This window comes from Rhipicephalus microplus, chromosome X (genome assembly GCF_043290135.1).
Source record: "Rhipicephalus microplus isolate Deutch F79 chromosome X, USDA_Rmic, whole genome shotgun sequence".
In the NCBI taxonomy this organism is placed as follows: domain Eukaryota; kingdom Metazoa; phylum Arthropoda; class Arachnida; order Ixodida; family Ixodidae; genus Rhipicephalus; species Rhipicephalus microplus.
The window spans coordinates 393,963,688-393,989,893 of record NC_134710.1 but is presented as its reverse complement, the minus strand read 5'-3'; the positions used below and the strand labels follow the sequence as shown (position 1 = coordinate 393,989,893).

Here is a 26,206-nt window from a genome sequence, read left to right as displayed (position 1 = left end):
GATACAAGTGTGACCTGCAATGTATAAACACCAACACGAGCGCTCGTGTTGCGTGGGTCTACCTCGTCTGTCGTTCCGGTTCCCGCTTTCTCGCTTTTTTTAACAACAATGAACTACCAACTTGATCACCAGACCATCCTATTATAGCCTGAGTCATTGCTGGTAGTTATCATTCTTAGTACCATCCAAGCCATTCCTCTAGACCTATCCCATGTATGTAAATATTGGCGGTAGGCACCGTCAACATACTGAGGCTCTTGTAGCGACGTCGCGGTGCGTGGGCTCCGCCCAGCACAGAGCTCAGCACAGAGCTCCCATGCCAACTGGCACAGTAGCTGATATGCTGCCTCCGAGACCAGCGCGCCCGCGCGGGACGCTCCCTGGCGTGCTGCGTTCGGAGGCAGCATTGAAGCTGCTGTGCCAGTTGTCACGTGATCATAGAGGGTGTTGGCGAGCTTGTGCTGGGCGTAGCCTACTCTCCGCGACGTCGCTACAAGAACGTCAGTATGTCGGTGGCGCCTATACCACTATTTAGTAAGTCTATAGATATTCGTTGTGACTCTGCGAATATTTGGCCTGTCCGCGAACGAACACACAAGTATATATCTCTGCGGCACGATTACAAATTGGTAGATATCTTGCTATTTTCGTGCATCATCCTTTCATAATATAATGTTCATCGCTGTTCAGACGTGAACGCTGGAAGAGTTATTTCTCTAAATGGCAGATGCCGCGTTCTCCGTATCACGATAGAGTCTACTTTCCAAGCTCCGATAATATTTCTTTAATAATGCCCTGCTTCTGTAGCTCAAAAAAAGGATATATATATATATATATATATATATATATATATATATATATATATATATATATATATATATATATATATATATATATATATATATATATATATAAAGCGGTACTTCGAAATGAGCCTCGGAAAAAAAGAAACCGGGCACTGACAGAGATGTGCTGTGAATGTCCCCTGCCCCGCCTAGCAACAGGGTAAAGGCTATTTCAAACGCCACATTGATTACCATCTCAAACGAACAGCAAGTTCTTTTTTTAGGCGTTCGAATGTCTTCAGATATGTAAAGACACTCACGGAGAAATAAAGCGTGTATTTCTTTTCAGTTAGCCTTCGAAAGTACGATGTATTACTTCAGAGTGAGACCGGAATCGGGTTCTATTCGAAATTCCTTCGCTCCATTACTCCATGTATATTTTTTTTTCTTCATCGAGCTTTTATGATACGAGACCTCCATGCCATGCGAAAAGCTGAGTTCCCGGAAAAGTAATTTACGGAGTCAGTATCAAAACACAATTTCTATACAAGCAGACGCAATTTTACCTTCTTTCTTTCATATGGAAGAAACGTGCGTGCCCAAACAGAGCCATTTTTTGTGCATTTTTTATTCTGCACACAACGTTCGCAATTTGTAATAGAGGTAAATTTGAACGTGCGCTTCATATGCACCTGCGTCACGACGGGGAGAGCATGCAGAGTGACTAAGGTATTGTTATAAAGGTGATATTCTTGAAATAGGAACAAGTATTCTCATTTCCATTCTATCAGATTCAGATTAAAAGCTGCTGAAGAAAACAGCGCCTTCCAAATAGGTCACTCACTTCCGTCAATAAACGAAGACGGATGTCCGTTGTAAATTGAAGATAGATGCAATAAAAAGGAAGCAAGCAGTGTGTGTGTGCGCTTGCGAAAAAGCTAGAGTGGCGGGGAGAGGGATTTGAAGGGAAAAAGAAGAAGCGAGCAGTTTCTACACTGTAAAAAATATCCGTGTTTTAACGTCGGAGCAGACCGTAGAAACTACAGAGTAACATCTGTTTCCTGAAAAATAGCGAGACTGGACGTTTAAAGCACAAACTGTGCTGCGGTTTATGGGAAACAGCAGGAGTTGCCGTAAAGCAGCAGTCGATGTTTCCGTTCTTTCGCTCCTTCCGTAAAACACCAGAAAAACGTATGTCTTCTGTACTTCAAGAACACGCTTCCGTGATTTGTGTGCACGGCGACATACTGGCTGAACTTTGACCATTCCCCCCGTTCGACAATGATACAGTGAACTAGAACAGAAAGTTAAGCGACAGCCATGGGCAATGCCTTGAGAGAGCTGTCGGCGACATACTGGCTGAACTTTGACCATTCCCCCCGTTCGACAATGATACAGTGAACTAGAACAGAAAATTAAGCGATAGCCATGGACAATGCCTTGAGAGAGCTATCGTGGCGGGTGGCTAACGTATACATACAGCGGCAACGCTGCAGTCGCCGACTAAGATGAGGCGTCCCACAGTGTGTAAGGAATGCGCAGATTCGCATTGTACGCTCATGGAAAGTCAGAAAACGAAGACGGAAAGTGTGATAACTGGGCAGGCTTTGATGAGGAAATTAAGCTTAGAGCAACATTGGGTTCGAAGATAGACTAAGAAATACGAGAGAATGAGGAAGAGAAACTGTTCATTAACTCACAATGGAGAGAAAGAGCTGCATGCAGGATCACTGGAAAGTGCCAGTATGGATACATATATATATTCGGAGAGGCGGAGAAGGATAGCAGCGGTAAAAAAGAAAAAGAGAACGTTTCAGAGTTTTTACCGATTAAGGAAGAGGATAATTACAGCATTATGATACTTCACCGCAAGGGAAGCTAAATTTACTATTAGTAGCGAAGTCGGGTTGCCATAAAAAGTTATAAAGCGAGACGATATGGTGGGCCAGCCTTCGTTAGTGTGGTCACACTGACGAAGGCTGGCCCATCAGCCGAAACATTTGTAATTAGTAAAGGTGTTTCGGCGTACGTCGTGCTTTTTCGCTTCCGATATATATATATATATATATATATATATATATATATATATATATATATATATATATATATATATATATATATATATATATATATATATATATATATATATATATATATATATCGTCGAAAGGCGCTGCACTTCGTTTTCAATCTTGCAAGATTGAAAGCGAACAGGTACTTGTACTGCGTCTATGAGACTTTATTGACAAAAGATAGTGAAAAAAAAAACATACCCGTCCAAGAATCCCTGCATATATGTGAATCTTGATGGTGTGCATAATAGTTTACGTTTTTTTTTTTTTCGTCACATCGTGAGAATGCACGACACACAGAAGAAGAGACAGTGTACATGTTCTCCTATTTTCGTTCCTTTTTTTTTTCGTGCTTGCAAGCCTTGACTTGTTTAGTGAGAGCAATCCTATAATCGTAGCTGCGTTGTATAGTTGGCACACCAATTAACACGCAGTCAATGAAACACAGTAATGAAGTGTATTTTAAAAGGGTGCGGTTTGCTGTTTCTTTGTATGAACTCGTTGTTTTCACGCTGTTTCGCACCGTCAAGCCTACCATGCAAGCTCAAGCCCAATAATAAAATTTGGAAGGCTCGGGGAAACGTTTGTTCTTTTTATGAATTCATGAGTCTACTCGGTGAACACCGACGGCGACTTCACTTCGTCACCGAAGAATTCATCGGTTGTTGAATGGTTCTCACTACCTGCGACGAGAACATCGATTCTTCAGAACTATTTCCCTTTACACCACTTTTCCTGAATAACCGATAAATTTTTTGCACCACCATAGCTCTTCCCAACCACAACAGGCCAAAAGAAAAAAAAATGCGTTGATGGTCACACAAAATAACACGACTGCTGCGGTGTGTCCGGCCATCACTGCCCAATAGAATGGGTGCAAGATAGCATCGGTGCATCGTGGTGTCGGCTAGAATACAAAAACAAATTGTAGGCAGGCGCTAAAGTAGTCAGTTTGCCCCAAAGGGAGCGTCGCGAGTTCGATTAAAAGCCGCACCACCCGCCGGTGCCGTTTCAGCTGAGCGCCTCCCTTCGTAGCCTAAGAGGGCGCTACGAGCGTCGTGTACATCAGTCACGGCTGCATCTGCTCCCACAAAAACGCCGGATTGCCCCGGAACTTCTCTTCCTGCCTCCAAGATTCCTGTGCGCAAGGTCAGTAAAGCTGCTAAGACTCTTTTGCAACCAAAATCTTCGGGACTTAAAGCACAGAAGCGAAAAAAACCCCACAACGAGGACGCGCCCGGGGTACGTTCAAGGCTAGGCCTAACAAAGCACCCGCGCCGACCCAACACTGGCGCGGGCGCAACGCCGGCTACTAGTGACCCCAATGCCGAAGTGCCCATGATGCTGTCCGCGTTCGACATGGACACCACACCACCTTTGAGTGCAACAGACAAAGCACACGTGTTTTCCATGCCTGCACCGCTTGCAAGTCATACGTTCATTACTACAAAAATAGGTGTAGGAGACGACAGGGGCAGGAACTATCACTTGGCTGTGTGTAAACTTATTTTGCCATATTTGGCGGAATCTGAGTGACAGCCGTGAGGTACGATTGGTGCTCGCATTTTGCATGCAGGTTGTGTTGCATCTTGTTATTGATTTACGTGCTCAGGACCAAGTAGTGCTAGCAGTTCATTTGTTTGGTTCCTCACTTGTCAAGTTTTTTGGCGCACTCTTCACTTGTTCAGCTCAGTGGTCTCTGGCACCCTACGTGGTCAAGGCAGGCGGCTATTGTCAGAGCTCTCTCACCTTCCTGCGAAGTCCATCACCTGGCACACATCACAATCAGGTAGGCATTTATTTCACCGTTATCGATCATTACCTATCTTATAAACAGTTATAAGGTGCACTCGCATGCCACAGCTCATACGAGCTAGGCATGTAACATGTCTGTCGCTATTATAAGGTGAATAATGAAACACGTGTTTGCCATGCTTGCATCGCTCATACATACCTTATTACTAAATTAGGCACAGAAAACAGTAGGGGTAGCAACGGTAACATTACTGTGCGTAGGCATATTTCAGTGCATTTTGTGGATTTTTAGTGTCGGCTATGAGGTACGACCATAGTGCTCGCACGCTGTGTTGCACCTTTATTGAGTTGCGCATGCAGGAAGCAGTACAGTGAACAGTTTAATTCTTCGGAATTATATGAAGCATTGCTTGCACTCAGCAATAACGGCATTTTTCCTTTGTTAGTGTCACTTAATTGTATTATTGTGGTGAAGCCTGCTGTTGAGTTGCATCTTTGTAGTTTGAGGATGTCACAGGTCTGTTTGTGCACGCACTCATTAGTGATCTCCTCGGTGCCCATGCACATGGCTGTTATAAGGTGCACTTGTAAGCCGGATCAGCAGGAGTCTGCTGTCACGTACACACCAGGCGTGTACGTGTCTTTGTCGTCTTATCGAGCGCAGACAAAGCACTCGTGTTTTCCATGCCTGCATCGCTTGCAAGTCATACGTCCATTACTACAAAAATAGGTGTAGGAGACGACAGGGGCAGCAACTGTCACTTGGCTGTGTGTAAACTTATTTTGCCGTACTTGGCGGAATTTGAGTGACAGCCGTGAGGTACGATTGGTGCTCGCATTTTGCATGCAGGTTGTGTTGCATCTTGTTATTGATTTACGTGCTCAGGACCAAGTAGTGCTAGCAGTTCATTTGTTTGGTTCCTCACTTGTCAAGTTTTTTGGCGCACTCTTCACTTGTTCAGCTCAGTGGTCTCTGGCACCCTACGTGGTCAAGGCAGGCGGCTATTGTCAGAGCTCTCTCACCTTCCTGCGAAGTCCATCACCTGGCACACATCACAATCAGGTAGGCATTTATTTCACCGTTATCGATCATTACCTATCTTATAAACAGTTATAAGGTGCACTCGCATGCCACAGCTCATACGAGCTAGGCATGTAACATGTCTGTCGCTATTATAAGGTGAATAATGAAACACGTGTTTGCCATGCTTGCATCGCTCATACATACCTTATTACTAAATTAGGCACAGAAAACAGTAGGGGTAGCAACGGTAACATTACTGTGCGTAGGCATATTTCAGTGCATTTTGTGGATTTTTAGTGTCGGCTATGAGGTACGACCATAGTGCTCGCACGCTGTGTTGCACCTTTATTGAGTTGCGCATGCAGGAAGCAGTACAGTGAACAGTTTAATTCTTCGGAATTATATGAAGCATTGCTTGCACTCAGCAATAACGGCATTTTTCCTTTGTTAGTGTCACTTAATTGTATTATTGTGGTGAAGCCTGCTGTTGAGTTGCATCTTTGTAGTTTGAGGATGTCACAGGTCAGTTTGTGCACGCACTCATTAGTGATCTCCTCGGTGCCCATGCACATGGCTGTTATAAGGTGCACTTGTAAGCCGGATCAGCAGGAGTCTGCTGTCACGTACACACCAGGCGTGTACGTGTCTTTGTCGTCTTATCGAGCGCAGACAAAGCACTCGTGTTTTCCATGCCTGCATCGCTTGCAAGTCATACGTCCATTACTACAAAAATAGGTGTAGGAGACGACAGGGGCAGCAACTGTCACTTGGCTGTGTGTAAACTTATTTTGCCGTACTTGGCGGAATTTGAGTGACAGCCGTGAGGTACGATTGGCGCTCGCATTTCGCATGCATGTTCTGTTGTGTCTATTGATTTGCGTGCTCAGCAGTTCATTTCTTTGGAATTGCACGACACATTGCTTACACCCGACAACATTGCGAATTTGCACGTCACTTAGCCATACTACTGCTTAACTGCAGCTAATCCAGCATGGGAGTCCTTGTGTGTACCCAAGAAGTTGGTGTATGGCAACAGAATCAAGCGATCGCATATGCGAAGTTTTGGGTGCCCTATCTTGAAGCCACCCATTTCCATCTCTTGCGCGTACTACTGGCAGGCTACGGTGCAATTCATACTTGGTATCAACTGTTTGATTAGTCAATATATCACAAAAAGCTTTAAGTAATTGTTTAAAGTAATTATGTTTCAAGCTAAAATTTTAAAGTAATTGTATTCAATATTGGACCTGGCTGCACTTGAGAGGCTGAAGCTGCTTTCACATATGTGCAAGATATGAACATCTGTTGTCAACATTAGCGATATAATGGATAGCATTACTTAAGTTGTGAACATGTGTAATGTTGGAGCATATGCTAAGCTCACTTTTGACTGCACATTCAGGAATAGCCTTTTAAGAGACCCAAGTTGCGCAAGTATGGGTGCAGTTTTCTGTAGAATTTGTGCAGTTAATGTTACAGTCTCCGTCATTATTTCTTTTCCTTGCGCCGCCTGCTTCAACTTAGTTTAAACATTTGTAGCAGGTCAAGAATATTTATATTCACTGTGCTCTTATATAGAGGACTGCTTAAAAAGCATTGGCTAATGTTCATATGAAATTGAACATAACCTGACATGCTAACCAGATATTGGAATGATTCTACTATTGTAGACTGTAAGGTATTATTACCATTGTAGCAGTGTTTTTATTATAAAATTGGGCGGTCTGAAAAAGTGCACAAGCCAGTGAATGTAATTTAGCAAAATAAGTGCTCTACCTTCATTGCAGCCATAACATCAATGAAGAATGCCCACTTGCCGGCATTGCGCACAGACATTTTCAACATTGACCGACTACTTCGAGCACTACCACTATCACAGCAGTGTGTTGGGCGGTGCCCTTTGCCCTTGTGAGCCTTGTGGAGCTTTGTTTAAAAACTATCAGAGCCTAAGAAGTCACGTCTTCAGACATCACAAGAAGCGATGCAGCAAACAGACTGATGATGCGTTTGTCTGCTCTGTGTTGTCATGCGGGGCGAGTGTGCCTACTCGCACGGAGCTTCTTGGTCACATAGCTGCCCATCTGGAGAGTGGAATTGATGCTGTTATGTGTCCTTTTGTGGGTTGTGGTAGTGTGCTGAGGTCAGCAGGTTCCTTCAGAACACATGTTTCAAGGTATCACCGGGGCAAAACTGCAACACAGTGCACGGAAGTACCTGAAATTGAATCCAGTTCAGATCAAGAGCACAGTAGCACACCCCCTGCTGATGTTGGAGATAACTGTGAAAGGGAGTCTGGTTGTGACAGCGATTTGCCGCTGAACCCCTTTTTTTTTTTATTGTGATGTCATAATCGTGGAGTGCACGCCATTTTCCTGCTCATATGCTTTGGTGTTTACAAAAACAAAAGGAGCCTTTTTTATTTTGCAAACAAAATCTGTTGCAATCAATGCTCTATCTCGTCCACTTCTTTTTTTCTTGTCTATGTGGTTTACGTCCCTACCTTTCTTCAGCCTGAACCTACTAGCCAACAACATGTTCTAGTAAGCTGGTGCAGTAGTTTCAGGGTGGTATTCCCCACCAGTCTGTTTTTTGTCTTCTTTTTTTGGCGTGTCACAGCTGTTGCACTCAATTGTAGGGTGGTAATATAGTTCTACATTTCAATCAGTTTTCACTTTAATATCTCTACAGATGAATTCATCTATTATCAAGTAACTGTTATTTACTTTGATTTTTGGAATAATTGCAGGAAATCTTCCAGGAGAGGATGGCGGCCTGTGCGCCTGCATTATTTCAGATGATGGAGGAGGCGCCGACGAAACATACTATGGAACTGGTGGTGCGCGTGAGAGACGAAGGACAAAGAGAAAAAGCAGTCCAGGTAGCTGTGCTACCATTCCTCTGCGCGCATTTTAAGGAAGACAAGAACTACCTTTACCAAGTATTTGAAGTAAGTTTCACTTTGTTGCATTATGTTAGTACAAAACTGGACAGTAACATCTTTTCAGAAAGTGATGTATTGGTTTGTTGAGAACAGCTTTAGGTTCTAGATTTTATAGAATACAGTCGATCCCGGGTATATCAAACTATGATATATCGAATTATTGGCTATATCAAAAAGTTGAGAGATCCCCTTGAATTTCCCATGCAAAAATACGGGACTGCTGTACACATCTATCGAACTCACGCACAGCAGAACATCCGCTAAATTGAACTCTGAGCCACGCTAAAGCCCACAAATTGCATTTTTCCTAACAAATAATGATCATTTATAGCCACAATTCGACAAGTTCCGATCCCTTTTCGCGTGCAAGTGACTAAAAGGGGGTGCTGAAAAGTGAAACATTGAAACTCCATCTTGCTGATCTAGCTCGTTGCACAGCACTTGTGAGTGCACCGGTATGCTTGATGTGCGATCTGCAGGTTTTAACGTGGGGGCATGGTGATGACCGAGGGCACCAAAACGAAGTGGAATGACTTAAGGAAGTTTAGTGATCTCATTGCGATGTTCGCATTCAATCGTGTATGATGGCATGTGGGACTGAAAAGCGTGGCCTTCGAGATGTGCAACTTCATGAGGTATTTTGGTGCTTCCGGTTTTAGAACGCTCATTTCGGAGGCTACGCTTTTTTCTAGCTTTCCGCACCAAAGCAACAGCTGTCGGTTACAAAATGACAAAGCCACAAGTGACATCGCTATCACCAACATGCTGACGGTGGGAGCTTGCTCGTTTGTGGGCAGCATCGCCTTTTGTGGCTTGTGGACCTGTGTACTTCTCGCCTCGTTACTGATAAATCATCATTTGGAAGTCGGCGCTACACATTGATACGCTCGTAGCGATAAAAATCATGGCTGGTGCTAGGAGCGACCTCAAGTAAAGCACAGTCGTGAACTGTTTCTTTGCGGGCTTTGTGCCAGGTGACGACTTTGAGTGCGTCATGACTGCTGTCAAGGGCGTACAATGCCTCAGTAAATTCTATGCCTTGTTAGTGTTTTCGGGCACCATCTCGGACAGCGAGCGGCTTCATTGGAGCAGAAGACGACGTCGCTGGTTCTGACTGCATGGATGCCGAGATGATGCCCAATGTTGACGGTGCCGTGGAATTATTGCTTTCGCCACCAACGCTCTACGGAGCTTACATTGGCATTCAGTGCCACTCAGCGCTGTTGTGGCCGAATGAGCTGAATTTGCTTACTTGGAAGGGTCCAGTGATATTGAGGACAACTGAAACTTGGTGGCACGCAAAAAGAGAGAAAAGTTTACAGACTATTTTCAAGTGAAATGAAGTGCGATAACTTGCAAAAGTAGATGTTCAGGCCTTGTTCTTTATCATATTGTGAGAGAATCATTCTTTAAGTGCTTGTTAGGATTTCAAAAAACTGTTTTTAGGTCTGAGATGCTCTAATTTATGCCTTAAATACACATATTTTGTGTTTCGACTCATCGATATATTGAACTACATATATCGCGATCCCCTTCGAGTTCAATATATCTGGGATCGACTGAATGCTGTGCAGGTTTTTAGCACAAAACAATAGCTTTTTCAGTTGAATTTTGTGAAAAAAGCTGCTTTTGTATAAAGGAAAATTAAACTTTGACTGCTGAAATCAGTTTTCTTCTAATTTCACAATTTCTGAACTTTGAGCAGACTTAACTTTTTTACACTTTTTAATCGATGTATTTTCTTCCCATAAAGAACAAGTGCAATGCTACCGTATGAGAATTTAGTGACCGCTGCAGCAAAATTTTTTGACAGAACAAATATGCTAAACATCCAAAAATACCTAATTCATGAATTGCTGGACACAAGTTAAAAGGAGGATAGTGTAGCTTTGCATATCTTTTGCCTTTGTGCTTCATTTTAAGGTAATTTTGGTGGCTTTGTACAGCAGCATTATTCATTAAAATTACACCGGAACACGCGCTTTGTCACAAGTATCAGCATTTGAAGATAGTGTAAAAAAAAGGCAATTTTCAATTTTTTTGTGGAACTTACTTTGGTTATCCGCATTGTGTCGTAGTCACAAAAATGTTCTGAAAAAAAAAATACACTGCCCTTGAGCCAACAGTTAGTGCGGGCAGGTGCCATTGTTTCATCAGAGCCACTAGGATAGGGAGTGAAGTCCCCAAGCATCCGACTATAAAGTTCACAGAGTGAATGAGAAGGAACGTAGCGCTGTGAAAAGTGAGACTTCATGCAACAAAAACTGTGTTGGGGCATGGTGCACGCATGGTGAACCACAGTGCACAAACTTGGTTTACTAGCCTTTTTCAGGCTCAATGGGAAAAAAAGTGTTTGTGTGCAATCAGAGTGCTCCACATGCACAAAGCATTAGTTTTTTGCAATGCACTGCAGAACAATGTTTCTCGTCACTTTGGCTGTAGTGCCTCATTACGACGCAGTGAGGAGGGCACTAAGAATGGGAATAGGCCAGAGTTGTTGCAAGATGTTGCTCACTTTGTCCCTTGCTGTCGCACATGCAAAATAATTTTAAGCAATACTATCACCACTAACATTGATATATTGACCTGCAATCATTCAGAGTTGTCTATGATGTTGCTGTAATCCAAAGAGAAAAATGAATCAAAATGTGAGCAGGTTTTTTTGCGTGCTCGCTATCCATTCTACTTTGCTCTAAAATTGTTCCAAGTTTCAAGGCTCCTAGGTAGGTAATTTGTACTTGGTGCACACAGCCTGCAATAGACCAGGAACCATGGTGGAAAACGGAATTGCAGGGATCGCATCTCTGATTTATATATTGGAATGGCCGCAACTGTACATATCTCTTTGTGCTTTTGTGTACATGGGATATTTTTGCTCATCCAGGAGGGAACAAGCATCACTGAAAAGCTTGCCGAGTTGCCATCAACGCCTACAATCATTGCACTGGGTGAGTTCCCTTGTCGATATCATTATGTGTTGATTGTTGTGCGAGGAGGTCAAGTAAATTGATGACATTTTACAACATGAGTGTGAGCCTAACTCCAGCTACAAGGTGCAGTAGATACTTATACACTTAAATAACAGATGTTGTCGGAGGAGAAGAGTGGAAGATGAGGGCAGACCTGCAACTGGGTTTTATTCAGTACACTCATGCAGGGAACCTGCGTTCATTCTGATAGTCTGAGTGAAGTATCACAGACACAATCATTGCTTTTGTTCATTAGGAAAAAAGCCTAGGCAAGCTCAAGTGCCATTGGGTCACAACTGCATCTCAATTCTTGTCTTTGCCAGTAAAGTCTGCCATGGTTTACTAAAAGTAAACAATTCGTATGCATTTAAGTTGGGCAGGTGAGAACCTTGTCTGGTCTTTATCAAGGGCTGGTGTTCCCTACATCATTCATTTATACATTGACCTGTATGACCAATGTTAACATTCCTCCATGTCTGAGTGACTTCGTTATCCTACTTGACGAGCGCACGTCGAACTCAGTGGGGTGGCACTTAGTGCAATCTTGCACACCTCATAGAGGCAATGCGGGGTCTTAGCATTTACCTTGAACGGCACAGAAGAGTAACCTTCACCCACAAACTAGCTCACCAGACAAAATGCTGTGCTTTAATATTAACCCAACTTTAACATCAGATCATACATTCTGAACATATTTACCACGAGCATGTGAAGACTTATTTTATGATTGTGCGTATTCGAAGACTGAAAAAGGCCATTGCACATTTTTTCAAAGGAAGCCTTGGAAAAATTTTGGGAGCGTACAAACCACTAGTAGGGTGTGTAAAATTGCACTAAGTGCCACACCTTTTAGTTTGTTAGTTGCTTATCAAACCAGGAGGAATGTTTACATCAATCAAACAGGCCAATATATATATGAACGGCGCAGGGAACACAAGTTGTTGATTCCTGACAAGGGTCTTATCTGCCTCTGACTTCAGTGAAAGTCCATTGATTACTTGTCAGAAACTATGACAGCCATTACTGGCAAGAATGAAATTCGGAGATGCAGCCTTGACCAATTGGCTCCTAAGCTTGCTGAGGTCTTCTTTTTTTTTTTCAGGAGGAAAATGATTGGGCCAGCGTATTTGGCTCAGATTGTACAAGAATTAATGCAAGTCTATGATGCATAGATGAGGAATTTGCAGACTGTAGCGTGTAACCATACGTGTTCTAAATGAAGCCCATTGACGAGTCTGTACCCATCCTTGTGCTCTTCTCATATGTTTCATTTGAACCACACCTTGATAACCTTAAAGGGCTCCAACACGAAAAAGGGCAGCAGGTGCGAAGGTGGCCAGAAGTCTCGCACAAGTGTGCACACAAAGATAATGAAGTTGGCCCAGAAGCTGCGTTTCAATCAGTGAAAGTGTGAGCATGAATCATACACATTTTCTGATGATATCCGGTTATTAGAGCTGAATATTATCTTGATTGTGGCTTTGCATTTTCAATTTAATTTGTTTGTAAGTATTATGAGCCTGGCGTTTTCTTTTTTTTTGTCCTTCGGAGTGTAGTCAAAATATACTGCTATTATTTCACAAGAGCCAGCACATGAAAATGCACTCTCAATTGAGATTTCTATATACTGTGAATTGTGCCAAGGACATATAGTATGTTGTGAAAAGAGAAAAATGGAAGGTTTGGCCTTAATTTTATCCTAGTTATCAATCTCACTGATGCTTCGTTAAAGAACCCCAGGTGGTCGAAATTTCCGGAGCCCTCCACTACAGCGTTTCTCATAACCATATGTGGTTTTAGGACATTAAACCCCATATATCTATCTAATCTCACTGATGCTTATGTTAAACAGGGTTTGGAAATTCATTCATCTAAACCAAGGGCATACACAGAACTTTTTAGGGGGAGGGGGCCCTTTTTGATCTGAACCAGAGGTCTGGGCAGGCAAATGGTAATTTTGCGCTAAGTATTTCATGGAGAAAAAAGTTTGGGGGGAAGGAGGGGAGAGGCACGGGCCCGGTGTGCCACCGCCTGGCTACGAATAAGTGTAGTGTATATTCACATGATGTTTCTTAGTTCAGGTCAAGCTCTTTCAGTTTTTTTACAGGATCCTCAACCCCCCCCCCCCTCCCACCTCAGCATAGTGAAAAAAAACATTCTGTGATCAATAAACAGTGCTTAAAAAATTTCACTAAAGCTGCTGCTTGGGCGAGTTGGTTCATGATTAAAATATGTGCCGTCTTTTTTTGCGCTGGTAAATCTATATTAAGAAAGTTCAGCCATAATTTGTAGCTATATGTGGCACATAGAGCTTAACAGCAGAATGCAAAGTTGAAAATCAGTATAGGTATTCACCCGTGCATTCTGCTATACAATAGCAACAAATATTTCTGAAAATGTAACTGCTCATTCTGAGCATGATCAGAGCCAGTGGGAAACTTCTCAGGAGCGCCGGGCAGGCCCTATACATCCTGTGCATTTTTGCTGATTTTAGGTAGTTTTCTCAGTGACTAAAAGGGATATTCATATAATCCATACATCATTTTCTTCCAAACTTTTTGCTCTTTTAACTTCATAATATAGAATTTTTGTGAATTTTTTACCACTAGAGCTTGACTTTTGAGTTAATTGGCATCTATGAAAATTTGTAACACAATAACGGTAAAGTGCATAGCTTCTATTTTGCTTCAGTAGCTGTATACAAAAAAAATAATCAACTGGTTATCTTAAAATACATGGGAAATAATGGTAGCTAAGTAATAAAAAACTGTTTTGAGATATGGAATAAAGTTCAAAAACAGGTGAAAAGTGATCGCACTGTCAGAAACACTGTTCAATTATTTTGTTTAGTAGTTACAAGCTTGGTAATCACTGCCAAAGTCAATTTTTCGCCGTGGAGCCTCTCGCAATGCTTGTCTTGTTTTTTTTTTTTTGTGAGATGTCATTCAGCTCTATCTGCAACGTATCGTCAAGTGTGGTCAACGATTTCCAGCAAATTCATTGTAGTTTGGCCAAGCTTCAATCCTATCTCAGAATAGAGGCTCGTGTGATACTACCATTATTAAATGCAAAAAAAATATTCAATGTCGCCATTTCTAGGACTCTCACCCTAAACAAAGAAAGGAAAGATTCTGTGACTCAATTCCCATTAACTCAACACTTACACTGAGTCGTTCTCACACATTGTTATTCAGTTGCATCAGAAATATTAGTCCATGTCCATTAGAGCATACCCGTTGTCCCCATGTATATACGTGATTCACCTCGAAAGATGCTGAAAAGGCTGGGAGGTTTAACAATAAAGAGCTTGCTGGTTCAGCACCTCAGTACGTCACAGGGATTTATTCACATTAACAAGAAAACTGTACGGGCTTCAACGAAATTTACACTTCCTCAGAACCTTCTTTACCCCCAGCATCTAAGGTTATCGACAAGCACGGCAAATGCAAGGTGTAATGATGCTAGGAGCTGAAAGTGTTCCAACCTATGTATTCTGAAGGCGGATTGTGAATACAAAGGTGCACAGTGTCTTCGGACTGCTTTAGAAGTTACCCGACAATCTTCTATACACAGCTGACTCTAGACAAGCATTTTGACTTTTGTACGTCAGAAAATTAGGCCGTAAGCATAGAGCGAATGCAAGGGGCTTGCACTAGAGTGTGTTTTCACTGGCTACTTCCTTTTGGAAAAACTGGTTTTGAGCCACCAAAAATGCTGTTTATGAAAAGCACGAATGTGGATGCACAAAGGGACACCCCTCCCCAAATTGCAAAGAAAACAAAGCGATTTTTTTTTTCACATTTTGCTCTACCACGTGCCCCTACTTTTTGTATCAAGGGCCATATACATACACAGAGAAGGCATTATAAAGTGTGTGTAAGTTGCTTCTTGCATTCATTTGATCACTTGTTTTTCACATTCTTTTCAGGCATAAACATGCTGAAGTGATGAAGAATGGTGATGTAGCAAGCTACAGCACATGTATTATATGTAAATAAATTCATCTGTGTTTTGTTAATGTTGCATTATTATTTATATGGTATGCAGCAGCAGGGGTGGTTTACACACACACAGTACATAAAGACTGCATTAGTGTAGGTTGAAACAGTACATAAAATTGGACATAAAACTCAATCATGAGAATCTACAGGCAGCCACATAAACATTCCATTCCATCCCGTAAAACATCGGCTTTTCGACAGTACTGGTCAACAAAAGCTTGTGTTAGTTTTTCACAAATTAAGTTACTACCAAAACTAAGTTTATTTTATGCTCAGTGAAACAACTCTTTCCTTCAAGGCAAAGAAACTACACAAAACCTTAGTCAAGCACAGAAAAGCCATTAAACGAAACCAGGTGTTTTACTGAAGCTTCTGTTTTCATTAATAATAACGGAATAATTTACAGCCAGACTGCTCTACAGCGATCTCCGTTTATTCCTCCTCTAAATACAGCAAATTCTGTATTCCTACAAACAGAGTCATGATGTGTTTGAGATAACAGATTTGCTGTGTTTGGGATAACAGATTTGCTGTGTTTGGAATAACAGATCTGCTGTGTTTGGAATAACAGATCTGCTGTGTTTGGGTTAACAGATTTGCTGTGTTTGGGTTGACAGATTTGCTGTGTTTGGGTTGACAGATTTGCTGTGTTTGGGTTAACAGATTTGCTGTGTTTGAAATAACAGATCTGCTGTGTTCAGGAATACAGATATGATGTGAAAGAGAATACGGAAAAATGTATAACAGAGACTTCGTGATACGGAGCCTGCTGTTACTCATTTACAGAATGCCTCCGGCAACGATTTACCAGCAGCTTTTGCTGTGTACCGAGACATTTTTTTTTACAGTGTATGGCGAAATAATGGTGCGGAAAAAAAGAGTGCTAGCCACTTTCTCCTGTCCCAGCTGCCTTAAGGCTGCTGATCTCAGCGGGAGGATAAAGCACGCTGTTCCTTCTTAGAGTGAACAAGTAACAGCCTTGCACTCTTCGGAGCCTGCATCAAGTACGGGAGCTATCTGCTACGGTGCGGAGTGCGCTAAGTTATCGCTAGCTATATTCCTGAAGTGTTGTATCTTTAGCAAAGAAGTGCTATCAGCTTGAAAGACATGGACCATCAGTGCAAGCATCGCCCACTTGCACAAGGCTAACGCGTGCAAGCATGCCCGTCGAGCTTATTTTGACGCTTTTTAAAGAAAGTCCACCTGGCTGCGATGAAGCGCGCCTGTACTGATCACTCGTGGCACTATTTTCATTCACATAATAGCGTCCATGTTGCGATGAAAAAACAAATGATTCCTTGTCGTTGCTGCATCATGAGACTACAAATCCGTTCGAACACAACAATGACCTGATAGTTGGCAATCATATTCCAGTTCATACCATCAGCCGAGGCCGCTTAGGGGCTAACTTCTACCGTCGATAAGCTTCAGGACGCGAACCTAGCTTTACATAACCATCATAAAGTGAAGAAGAGGCCTAAAGGCTGGTTGTGGACATACCACCAACATTTCTAGAAGATGGGCAAATGGAAACAAGAGATCAAGCCGGAAACAGCGATTGGAACACTAATTGATTCATCACGCGATTATGAAGTTTGTGATGGTCATTTAGAGAGCCTCCCGTAATAATAAACGCGGCATAATTAAGCGTTACTCATATAAGGACATTTTACCATTTTGGAAAGCGCCAAAAACAGTTATTTTGATGAGCGCTTCAACCCAGTACGCAGTGGCGCGCGAATTTCTTAGAAAGCATTTCGCAAGTTGAAATGGGTCGCAGAAAAGCAAAAGAATAACAAAGAAGAAAGGACACTTAAATTTGGCGATTAAAAATGTTCGCCTACAAGTGGAGTTTTGCAATTACTTTGCGAAACATCTATTTTTATATTGCTAAAAACACTACCCCTCGAAGCACTTAAAACAGCTCTGAAGATGGCGTTCACTCTTTAAAAGTTTTCAAGCCCTAAAGCTTTGAAAGTTTCGAAAGAAAGTATTGAAAGAAACAAAACAAAATGGAGAAATATTCCTTTACTCGAAGTTGCAGGGAACGTGTACACTGTAGTAGACATGCTTCGCAGGACTCACTAGCCTGCTGTTGTTCTAACAATCTTCCATTTTCTTGCACTACACTCTCAGTCAGGCGCGGGTTAACGGGTATTGGTGGCGCACTCCTACGTACTGTGTATTATCACGGATGTGGATGGCCCGGCGAAGAGAGATATACGTGGCTCACTTTAGGTGGCCTCAAACTTGAGTAATGCCGCTTATAGCAATTGCTGATAAGCGGCCGAAGTGCGTATGCGGCCCCGCACGCGGATGCGCGTGTGAGGGAAGTGAAAGGGTGGTGGTGGTGGTGGTAGTGGTTAGAAGATGAGAAAAGGCACCTAATTTCTGCAACCCGGTCGGGAGCACGGCGCAGTGCCTGGAAGGGTGCGCCGGAGCGGCATCGAAGCGCCGGGAACGACTGCACCGTGAACGGGGAAGGAGGAGGGTAACGGGGAAGGAAGAGGGGAAGGAGAAGGGGGGGGAGAAAAAATTGTGACGCGCGCCTGCTCATGTCCACCGGCACGCGCGCGTGAAGGAGGGGGACAAAAAAAAAAGAAAACAGACGCGAGAACAGCAAAGCTGAAAAGTTTCGGGTTCGCGGTGCGGCTGCGCTATACACCAGACCACAACGAGCTCAACGCATGCTGTCATATTGAAAAGCGCGTCGCGCCATCTGTTGCAAGCGGGGCGAAGCAAGACCCATGCACTGCCACGCGAGCAGACGCTCCGCAAATCAAACGCGAAACTGCACAATCCGAGTGCGGCTGTAAGAATGTTTCACGCTCGTCCTTTCCTGAAATTTGGAGCTGATTTCCTGTGAAACGTCGAGGAGACCTTCCTCGGTAGTCCGGAATGTCTCCATCACGTGCATTGCAGACTATGGAAGCAACTTCATCGAGTACGTACTATTGCGATTGAAAGAAACGCAAACAGCGGAAAGCGTTGCTTTCGACTAAGTTGCACTGCGGCGTGCCTTGGCTGCGGCAAGGCAGAAATTATGCTGTAAGTCGGTGTCAACGTAGCGCTAGAATCTCGCTTCAACTTGCGCTCAACCACTGCATCTGTTTATCATTTGCCACTCAATCTGGGCACACGGAACACACACGCATTGCGAAAGTGCCAACCAGAACGAGATTTTAAAATGTTACGGTGACGCCGACAGAAAGCACAGATTCGCCTTGTGAGTCAAGGCATGCCGCAGTTCGACTGAGTCGAAAGCTATGCTTTTCGCGCTGTTCACGTCTCTTTTCATCGCTATAATATGCCCTTTGTCGTATAAGTGCGTGGTGGTCGCATCCACGCGTGAGTTGTAATATGTCCTATTACTGGCATGCATCCTGCGAAACAGTAGGGCAATGATCTGGTGCCCCATACTTTACAGGCATACTGCAAGCTAATCGTTGCTGTAAAACGAAACAGCTGGCGTCACGCTTGAGTAAATGCAATAGGTATACTGTTACTCATACACTTTTACTGGACTCGTAGTTTTTTTGTGCCGATTGCGATTATATCCACTCGGAAAACAACGCACAAGCACAAGTACCGCATCGAGTTGGGATCTTCACAAACAGTGTGGAGTAATATCTTACTGTGGCGCTGGTTGTTTTTGCATATACGAAGACAGCGCAGTGGTACTCAGATGACTTCTTATACGCTGGTGCAGTGTGAACAGGCGCATTTCTCACATTTTAAAGTCCCAGAGCCACTGCTTGTCATGCTAGTGATGCACGCCTTGGCAGTTCAAAACGTATTCTGGCGACTGTGGGAGCGAGAGTATACCCACGAAGGCGCCTGGGTGCGAGATAGGCATGCTTTCGTCTATAGTGCATGAGCGACGGCTTAATAAAACACTGGCCTATGCATGTTGATGCTTGTGTTCTACAAAACAAGTTGAACTGATGGTTTTAGAAACATCAAAGAATCAAACACGTGTGATAATTATTTGACTGATATGTTGAGTTTAGCGTCCCAAAACCACCATATGATTATGAGAGACGCCCTAGCGGAGGGCTCCGGAAATTTCTACCCCCTGGGGTTCTTTAACGTGCACCCAAATGTAAGAACACGGGCCTCAGCATTTTCTCCTCCATTAAAAATGCAGCCGCAGCAGCAGAAACAAACAGAAGGCAGCTAGAGAGAGAAAGATCAAAATTGAAAATCGGTTGGTTGATGTTTGATTAGTGGTTGCATAATTTGATGGTGAATTTGAACATCACGTACAGAAGTCAGAAGTCCAGTGCAGAAGTCAGCAGGAGAGCGCATCCCACTGACATTTGCTGACTCTTTTAAAACTCTTTTAAATAGTAGGTGCAGTTCTGATATTCCAAACGTGAATTTGTAACACTCAACAACGACCAAGAACCCCAGTGTACTGCTGGGAAGATAATGCACCAGCTATAAAAATCCCCATTTTCTAAGGAGAAACTGCATGCAGTAGCAACCAAGATTTTGAAGCACGTTCTGCACCATTTCTTGGCCCCAACTGCACGCGGACGTTGACGAAAGAGATGTGCAGAAGCATTATTTGTTCGGAGGGAGTCCTACCTGTCCGTCGCTAATTTGCGCACGTCATACTTGACATCATTTCTTTTTATTGGATTCATTGCTTCGCCCTTGCGAAGAAACTTGCTTTTTTTTCACCACTAATACGCGATATCTAATTGGAATGCACTGCAGCGCACTATGAAGAAACTATGCTTTTATAATGGTGTGCGAGAGAGGCTTGCAACATTGGAATAATTTCATACGTATTAGGTATGTCGTGTTGTCCTAGACGTACGCCTAATGAACCCTTTGAACTTGTTTGCGGAAATCCACATTCACGGAGGTAAATATTCCACTCCAGCAGCATCTCAATCTAGAAAGCTAAGGCTAGGCTTGGCTCACTCCACACCTGATATGACTATCTGCTAAACAGAAATGTTAGTTGTTGAAAGCTTTCTTTGCGTTAACAATCTCGGTAAATGCCTAGCCTTTTGCGCAGCGTTTACTATTACTTAGCCAATTTTTGTACTGAACTTTTACATAGACACTATCGTCATTTAATATGATCTCTCAACCTCTGTGAACTTTGATAAGCTCTCAGAATTATGGAACGCGTCTGGCATTAGTTTCTGTACAGCCATTTCACTGTTAAAGATTGACCACTGGAGTCACACCTGGAATCTGCTTCACGTATATGTGACGCTATACTTTGTGACTTTACGCACGGCAAACCTGATTGCCTCTCAATAGCAAAGTTTACAAGTTACAAACTTTACAAGCTGCACCTAACAATGACGTCACGTGCTATAAGTCGGGACGTATGCGGAGACCAATGACAGCTATAACTAGAAGATATATTTCAAAAAAGAAAGAAATTATCTGACCAGAGAACATGGTGCGTAGGTAGTAAAAAAATGAAAAACGGGGGCGGTCCTCACGAGAGGGCACTGCCGGGGAAGACGCACCGTGTTAATATTTCAATACTCGCGTGGCTGCTTCCACCGACCGTTCTCAGTTCTCATTTGTTATATACGCGGTGACAGCCGGAGCCAATATGACAGTCGCCGGACTGCTTCGATTTGCCGTGCCCGTCTCTGTTCCGGAGGCGTATGAGCTCAACGACCGTACATAAATACAGGCCCGCACGTAGCCCGCGGGCGAATTATTAACAAAGCAGAAAAGAATGGCCACAACGCGATTCTCGTGCAAGAGCGAATGAAACAAGAAATAATTGTACAACGGGTCGGTGCTTCGGAAGAGGACTAAAATCAATGGTTTCCATGGAGTCGTTTGAACCTTGTTTGATTCCTTGCTACTTCTGTCTCTTTCTCGAGCTTGTGGTACATCCTCGAGAGTGTTTAAATTGTAGTTATTTAGTAAAATAACAAACAAAGAATGGTAGAAGACAGAGAAAAAGTTAGGCGAAGGAAATTTGCAGGAGGTACTAGCTCGAAGAGAGACCTGTTGATTTATATGTGGGGTTTGAGACCCCAAAACCACCATATGATTATGAGAGATGCCGTCGTGAAGGGCTCCGGAAATTTCAACCACCTGGGGTTCTTTAGCGTGCACCCGAATCTGAGCACATGGACCTACAGCATTTTTACCTAAATGCAGCCGCCGCAGCCAGGATTCAATCTCGTGACATACGGGTCAGCAACCAAGTACCTTAGACACTAGACCACCGCGGCAAGGGAAGAGAGACTTGTTTGCTTTTCGTGCATGAATATAAATGGAAACTTTATGAATTTGTCTGCTGTATTTAGTTTGTAAATGTACAGACGCTCAAAGCGGAATCGTGAAGTCTCCACCACCACCCCTGTTATCAGACTGTTCCGTCGAAGGCGCACGAAAATTCCAAGAAATATTGACTAAAAAACCAAGAGAAGTGTGCGCGTAGCCGACACAATACGTACTCGCAACCAGATTAGTGACAGACTAAGAACACTACCCTGCGCCACACCACTCGCGCGATCATTTTGCGCACTGGCACTACAAACCTCTATGTATATGTTCAAACAAAACAGTTCAAAACAGACCCTCCCCCCTCGTTTGTTTTCAAACAATTTTAACTAGTAGCAATAAAACCATCATCACAAGGCACAAAACTCTATTGTGTAGGTTCACATTCAAGCCTCAATAGCAAACCAGGGTAACAATAGAGCAAGCAGCGTTATACTAGCATACTGAAAATCAGGAGCCGTTTGGCACTCTATCATTTACACATGCATTCACACTAGAAGTTTTCAAGATGACACCAAGTAGCCCAATAGCAAATTACAATAAGCCGCGTCATATTTTTGTTAATTTAACCAATCGTAAAGAAAAGTATCTATGGCAGTACAGTGCTCTCGACATAAAAGGAATTAAATGGCCACCGGAAACAGTAAACTTCAAGTAAAGGCGTATAAATTTTGTTGGTATTTAAATGCTCCTAACTTGAAAATGTACAGGTTAATGATCGAACAGTGTGGCCTCCCCTCTATTCGCATGTAGTGCACCCTGGCCCCTGGTCGCCGGACACGTAGGTCAGTGATGGAGTTTTAAAAAAATGCAACACGCGAAACTCGGTCGTTAACTTCAATACACATTTTCGGCCAGGTCATAGTGTATGCCTGCACTACACTGTAAAGCTTGCTCAAGGCTTTTCTCCACGTTTCGCTTCATATTACGTTCGGCTGCAACGTACATATATATTCCGTGAAACTTTACCCCGGCACCGACATGAGCGTTTGAAAGAAGAAAATTAATAAGCGTTAAGCTGCAATGTTACTTCAGATAGCACAAAGCCATCACTGGTCATATTTAAAATTTCATAAAACATTCTACCGAAACATCATACTAGGGAGTTGCCAGATAGCGCATTATATGCTCTTGCGTCACTTAACCGACGTATGGCAAGGTTATACAAAACATTAGCCATTATTTAAGTATAAACACCGGACACTGGTGTCATTAGCCAATACAAATCTACATTAGGCGTCGACAGCTAATGCTCAAGACCCGCGTGGTAGTCTAGTTGCTAAGGTAGTCGGCTGCTGGCCCGCAGGTCACGGGATCAAATCACGGCGGCGGCCGCTGCATTCTTGATGGAGGCGAAAATGCTGTAGGCCCGTGTGCTCAGATTTTGGTGCACGTCAAAGAAGCCCAGGAAGTCGAAATTTTCGGAGCTCTCCACAACGCTGTCTCTCATATTTATATTGTGGTTTCGGGACGTTAAACCCCACATATCGATCAATCATCAATTAGCTAACGCTCAACGACAATAGCCAAAATTAGGCACCAAATACCAACCTGTGGACAACTATATCTGATATTCAACAGATCAAGTCAACTTTAATGATCATTTAGCAAACATTACCCAACATTACAAATTCTAACCTCTGATGGCAGTGTGCCAGTAAATGCGGTAAGACGGAGCACCTGTCACGCTTCAATTCGATTTCGTATTTGAGAGAGCCATCAGCCATACCATGCGGAATCTACCGGTCTCGTCCATATTTGAGAGAAGGGGTGAGTTAGGCAGCTATGTGAAATAGTTATTTGTGGGGTTTCCACTGCCCATAAAGAACTCATTTTGGCACATGCGTTGCCACTTAGCACGTATATTTTTCACGTTAAGCAGCCGCAGAATGCTCACACGTTAAAATGTGGAAGTTACAGTATTATACAAATTCCATCAGGGAGATAGTAACGGGAATGGCGTAAAACATTCAGCCGATGCAACACAGACGGAACGGAGCCAAACAGAACTGAACGCCAACGGCGACTTCTGAATGTCCACCGTTGAGGCCATGTTCGTGAACTCCCTGCACGCACGAAACACAACAGCAAAATGTTTTCTTCCTCGTAGTAGCCTAACTTAAAGGAAACAATTTTGGAAACGTACCTTCAGAGCGTGTGAGAATAATACATTGATACCTAGACACAAGTGAGTGACCTTTGCGACCAGGTGACTGAATAGGCCCCAACAGATCGCGTGCATGATGAAGAGAGATTTTTGCTTCGTCAGAAATAACGTCCAATGAAGAATATTGCCAGTCACATGCTAAATCACCGAATTTAGCCAGCCACAAATATGTGCACTCAAAATACATATGCTATTTAGCTAGTTTAACGTATCAATTAGGTAAACAATTAATATATTATGTGAATCTCAATTCGCAGATGCCATAGAGTTCAAGCTTTTATTTATGTTTTAGTATTTATTTGCCCATTAGTACCTCAAATGCCCCATGACCAGTAATACACGAGGAGTGAACATAACTAGCCCTGGTGGTTTTGATTGATGCTTTCAAAGATGTATGGCTGGAGTGGCGCACCAAATCGGCCGGACGAGGATTTCAGTTGTTGGTGGTCAGAAGAAAGCATGATTTCGTGTGAGTGGTAGTGCGGGCTGCCGGGGGGTAAACTGCTATTGGGTGGTCATGACGGGATGAAGAATGATGCAAAGATTCGATGTCAGCCTGATGAAGATGAAGGTCATAGAACTTTTGAAGAATACAATCTTGCAAATTCGCGGCGCTGCTCAATGGTTTGAAGATGAAAGTGTGACCTGAGCTCGGCGACACTGGCGTTATATAAATAGTCTGAATGAACAAGCTTAGCGGAGCGCTTTTGTATGTATTCTAGCACAGATGAAAGGTTAGTTTGATGTGGATCTCACTCTGACATGCGTACTGAAGATTTGGTTGTATAAGTGTCAATAGTGCTAGTAGTTTTAACGGGGAAGGAGTAAGGCACATATTACGACGAAGATAGCCAAGCGTGTCATTAGATATGTTGGGGATGTGAGAAATGTGCATGAACCAAGCAAGTTTATTGCATAAGTTAACACAAAGGTATATGTCTCATGAAATTTTGCCTATTTCCGAGCCACCTATTGTGTATTTAGTGAAAATGAATTAGTGACGACGATGAAAAATTACAAAGGGTGTTTTGCTTACTTTTAGTGACATTAGTCGTTTGTTGCACCCAGATCCTATGAGAGAAATGGCAGGCTGTGGGGTGAGGTTGTCAACATTGTTAAGTACAGGACAATAAATTACATAGTTATCTGCAAACAACCGGATTGTAGAAGTACAACTACTGGGTAAGTCGATAATGTCTACTAAAAATTAGCAATAGTCCCAGGACAGTTCCCTGTGGCACGAAAGAGACAACAGGCGTTAAAGGAGAGGAGTGTTGATTAGCGTGAACGAATTGCTGACGGTTAGACAAGAAGTTAAAGGGCGAATTGTAAACAGGGGAGTTGAGACTTAATCGTGAGAATTTGAGAAAGAGCTGTTTACGAGGAACCTTGTCAAATGCTTTCTGAGAGTCTAGGAAAAAGAAATCAATGGGTATGTTTTGATTGAGGTTACAGGATATGCGTTGGATGAAAAGAGCAAGAGGAGTTTCGCAAAACATGCGTTTTTCAAAACCGTGTTGATCAAGCATCGAAGAAATGAGAATATTCAGATGCTGGAAACGTTACCACGTGAAAACATATTGTAACTTTTATAAGTTTGGAACCGATACTAGTGAGGGAAACAAGGCAATAGTTATTACATGAAGATGATGAATCTGTTTTAGTACTGAAGTTATCTTATCTACCTTCCAATCATGAAGCACTGCCCCAGATGAGAGATATTGCTGAAAGATATGGAATGCAAGAAAGTACTGGTGACGTGCTTAGTATTATGTAGCAGTTTAGAGTTGATCCCGTCGATGCCAGCTGAAGGTGTTATAATTTAAGTGTATCAATTAATTTAGTAATATTGTTTGCTTCAAACGTTATATCGAGCATTGGTGGGTGGTCTGGGTAAGGACGTTCAGGGAAGTCAGTGGAGGGCTCAGAAGTGAATACGTTAAAAGAAAAAACATTGTTGAGTACACAGGCTACGTTTCGGTTGGGTATAGGCTCATCATAGTCAATTACTATTTAAAATGATTTTTGTGACTTTGGATTGATATATTTACAAAACGATTTCGGGTTATTTCATAGCATGGTAGGTGGCGTATCCGAACAAAAGAAGCGTCTAGTGCCTTCGGCCAACGAAATCAACCCTACTTTCATTACTCGGTATTTTTCCCAAACTGTAGCACAATTTTATCACTTGGTTGAGCAAAAAAAAACTTCTTCTTTTT

General features: G+C 42.9%; 1 protein-coding gene across 1 annotated transcript; it reads left to right on the top strand.

Annotated features, from left to right (window-relative positions):
• Nucleotides 1–1,152: 1,152 nt before the first annotated feature.
• Nucleotides 1,153–15,564, top strand: LOC142775430 (uncharacterized). The gene is made up of 7 exons (XM_075876823.1): nt 1,153–1,167; nt 3,873–4,006; nt 4,546–4,646; nt 5,575–5,675; nt 8,383–8,583; nt 11,462–11,525; nt 15,475–15,564. The coding sequence occupies exons 1-7, from the start codon at nt 1,153–1,155 to the stop codon at nt 15,492–15,494; spliced, it is 636 nt and encodes a 211-aa protein (XP_075732938.1). The 3' UTR covers nt 15,495–15,564.
• The last annotated feature ends 10,642 nt before the right edge of the window (nt 15,565–26,206 follow it).

What these genes read in the sequence shown, in the direction of transcription:
- LOC142775430 (XM_075876823.1), top strand. An exon ending in CCAAGATTCCTGTGCGCAAG is followed by an intron (nt 4,007 to 4,545) that starts GTCAGTAAAGCT and finishes TCACTTGTTCAG; the next exon opens with CTCAGTGGTCTCTGGCACCC. An exon ending in CTGGCACACATCACAATCAG is followed by an intron (nt 5,676 to 8,382) that starts GTAGGCATTTAT and finishes GAATAATTGCAG; the next exon opens with GAAATCTTCCAGGAGAGGAT.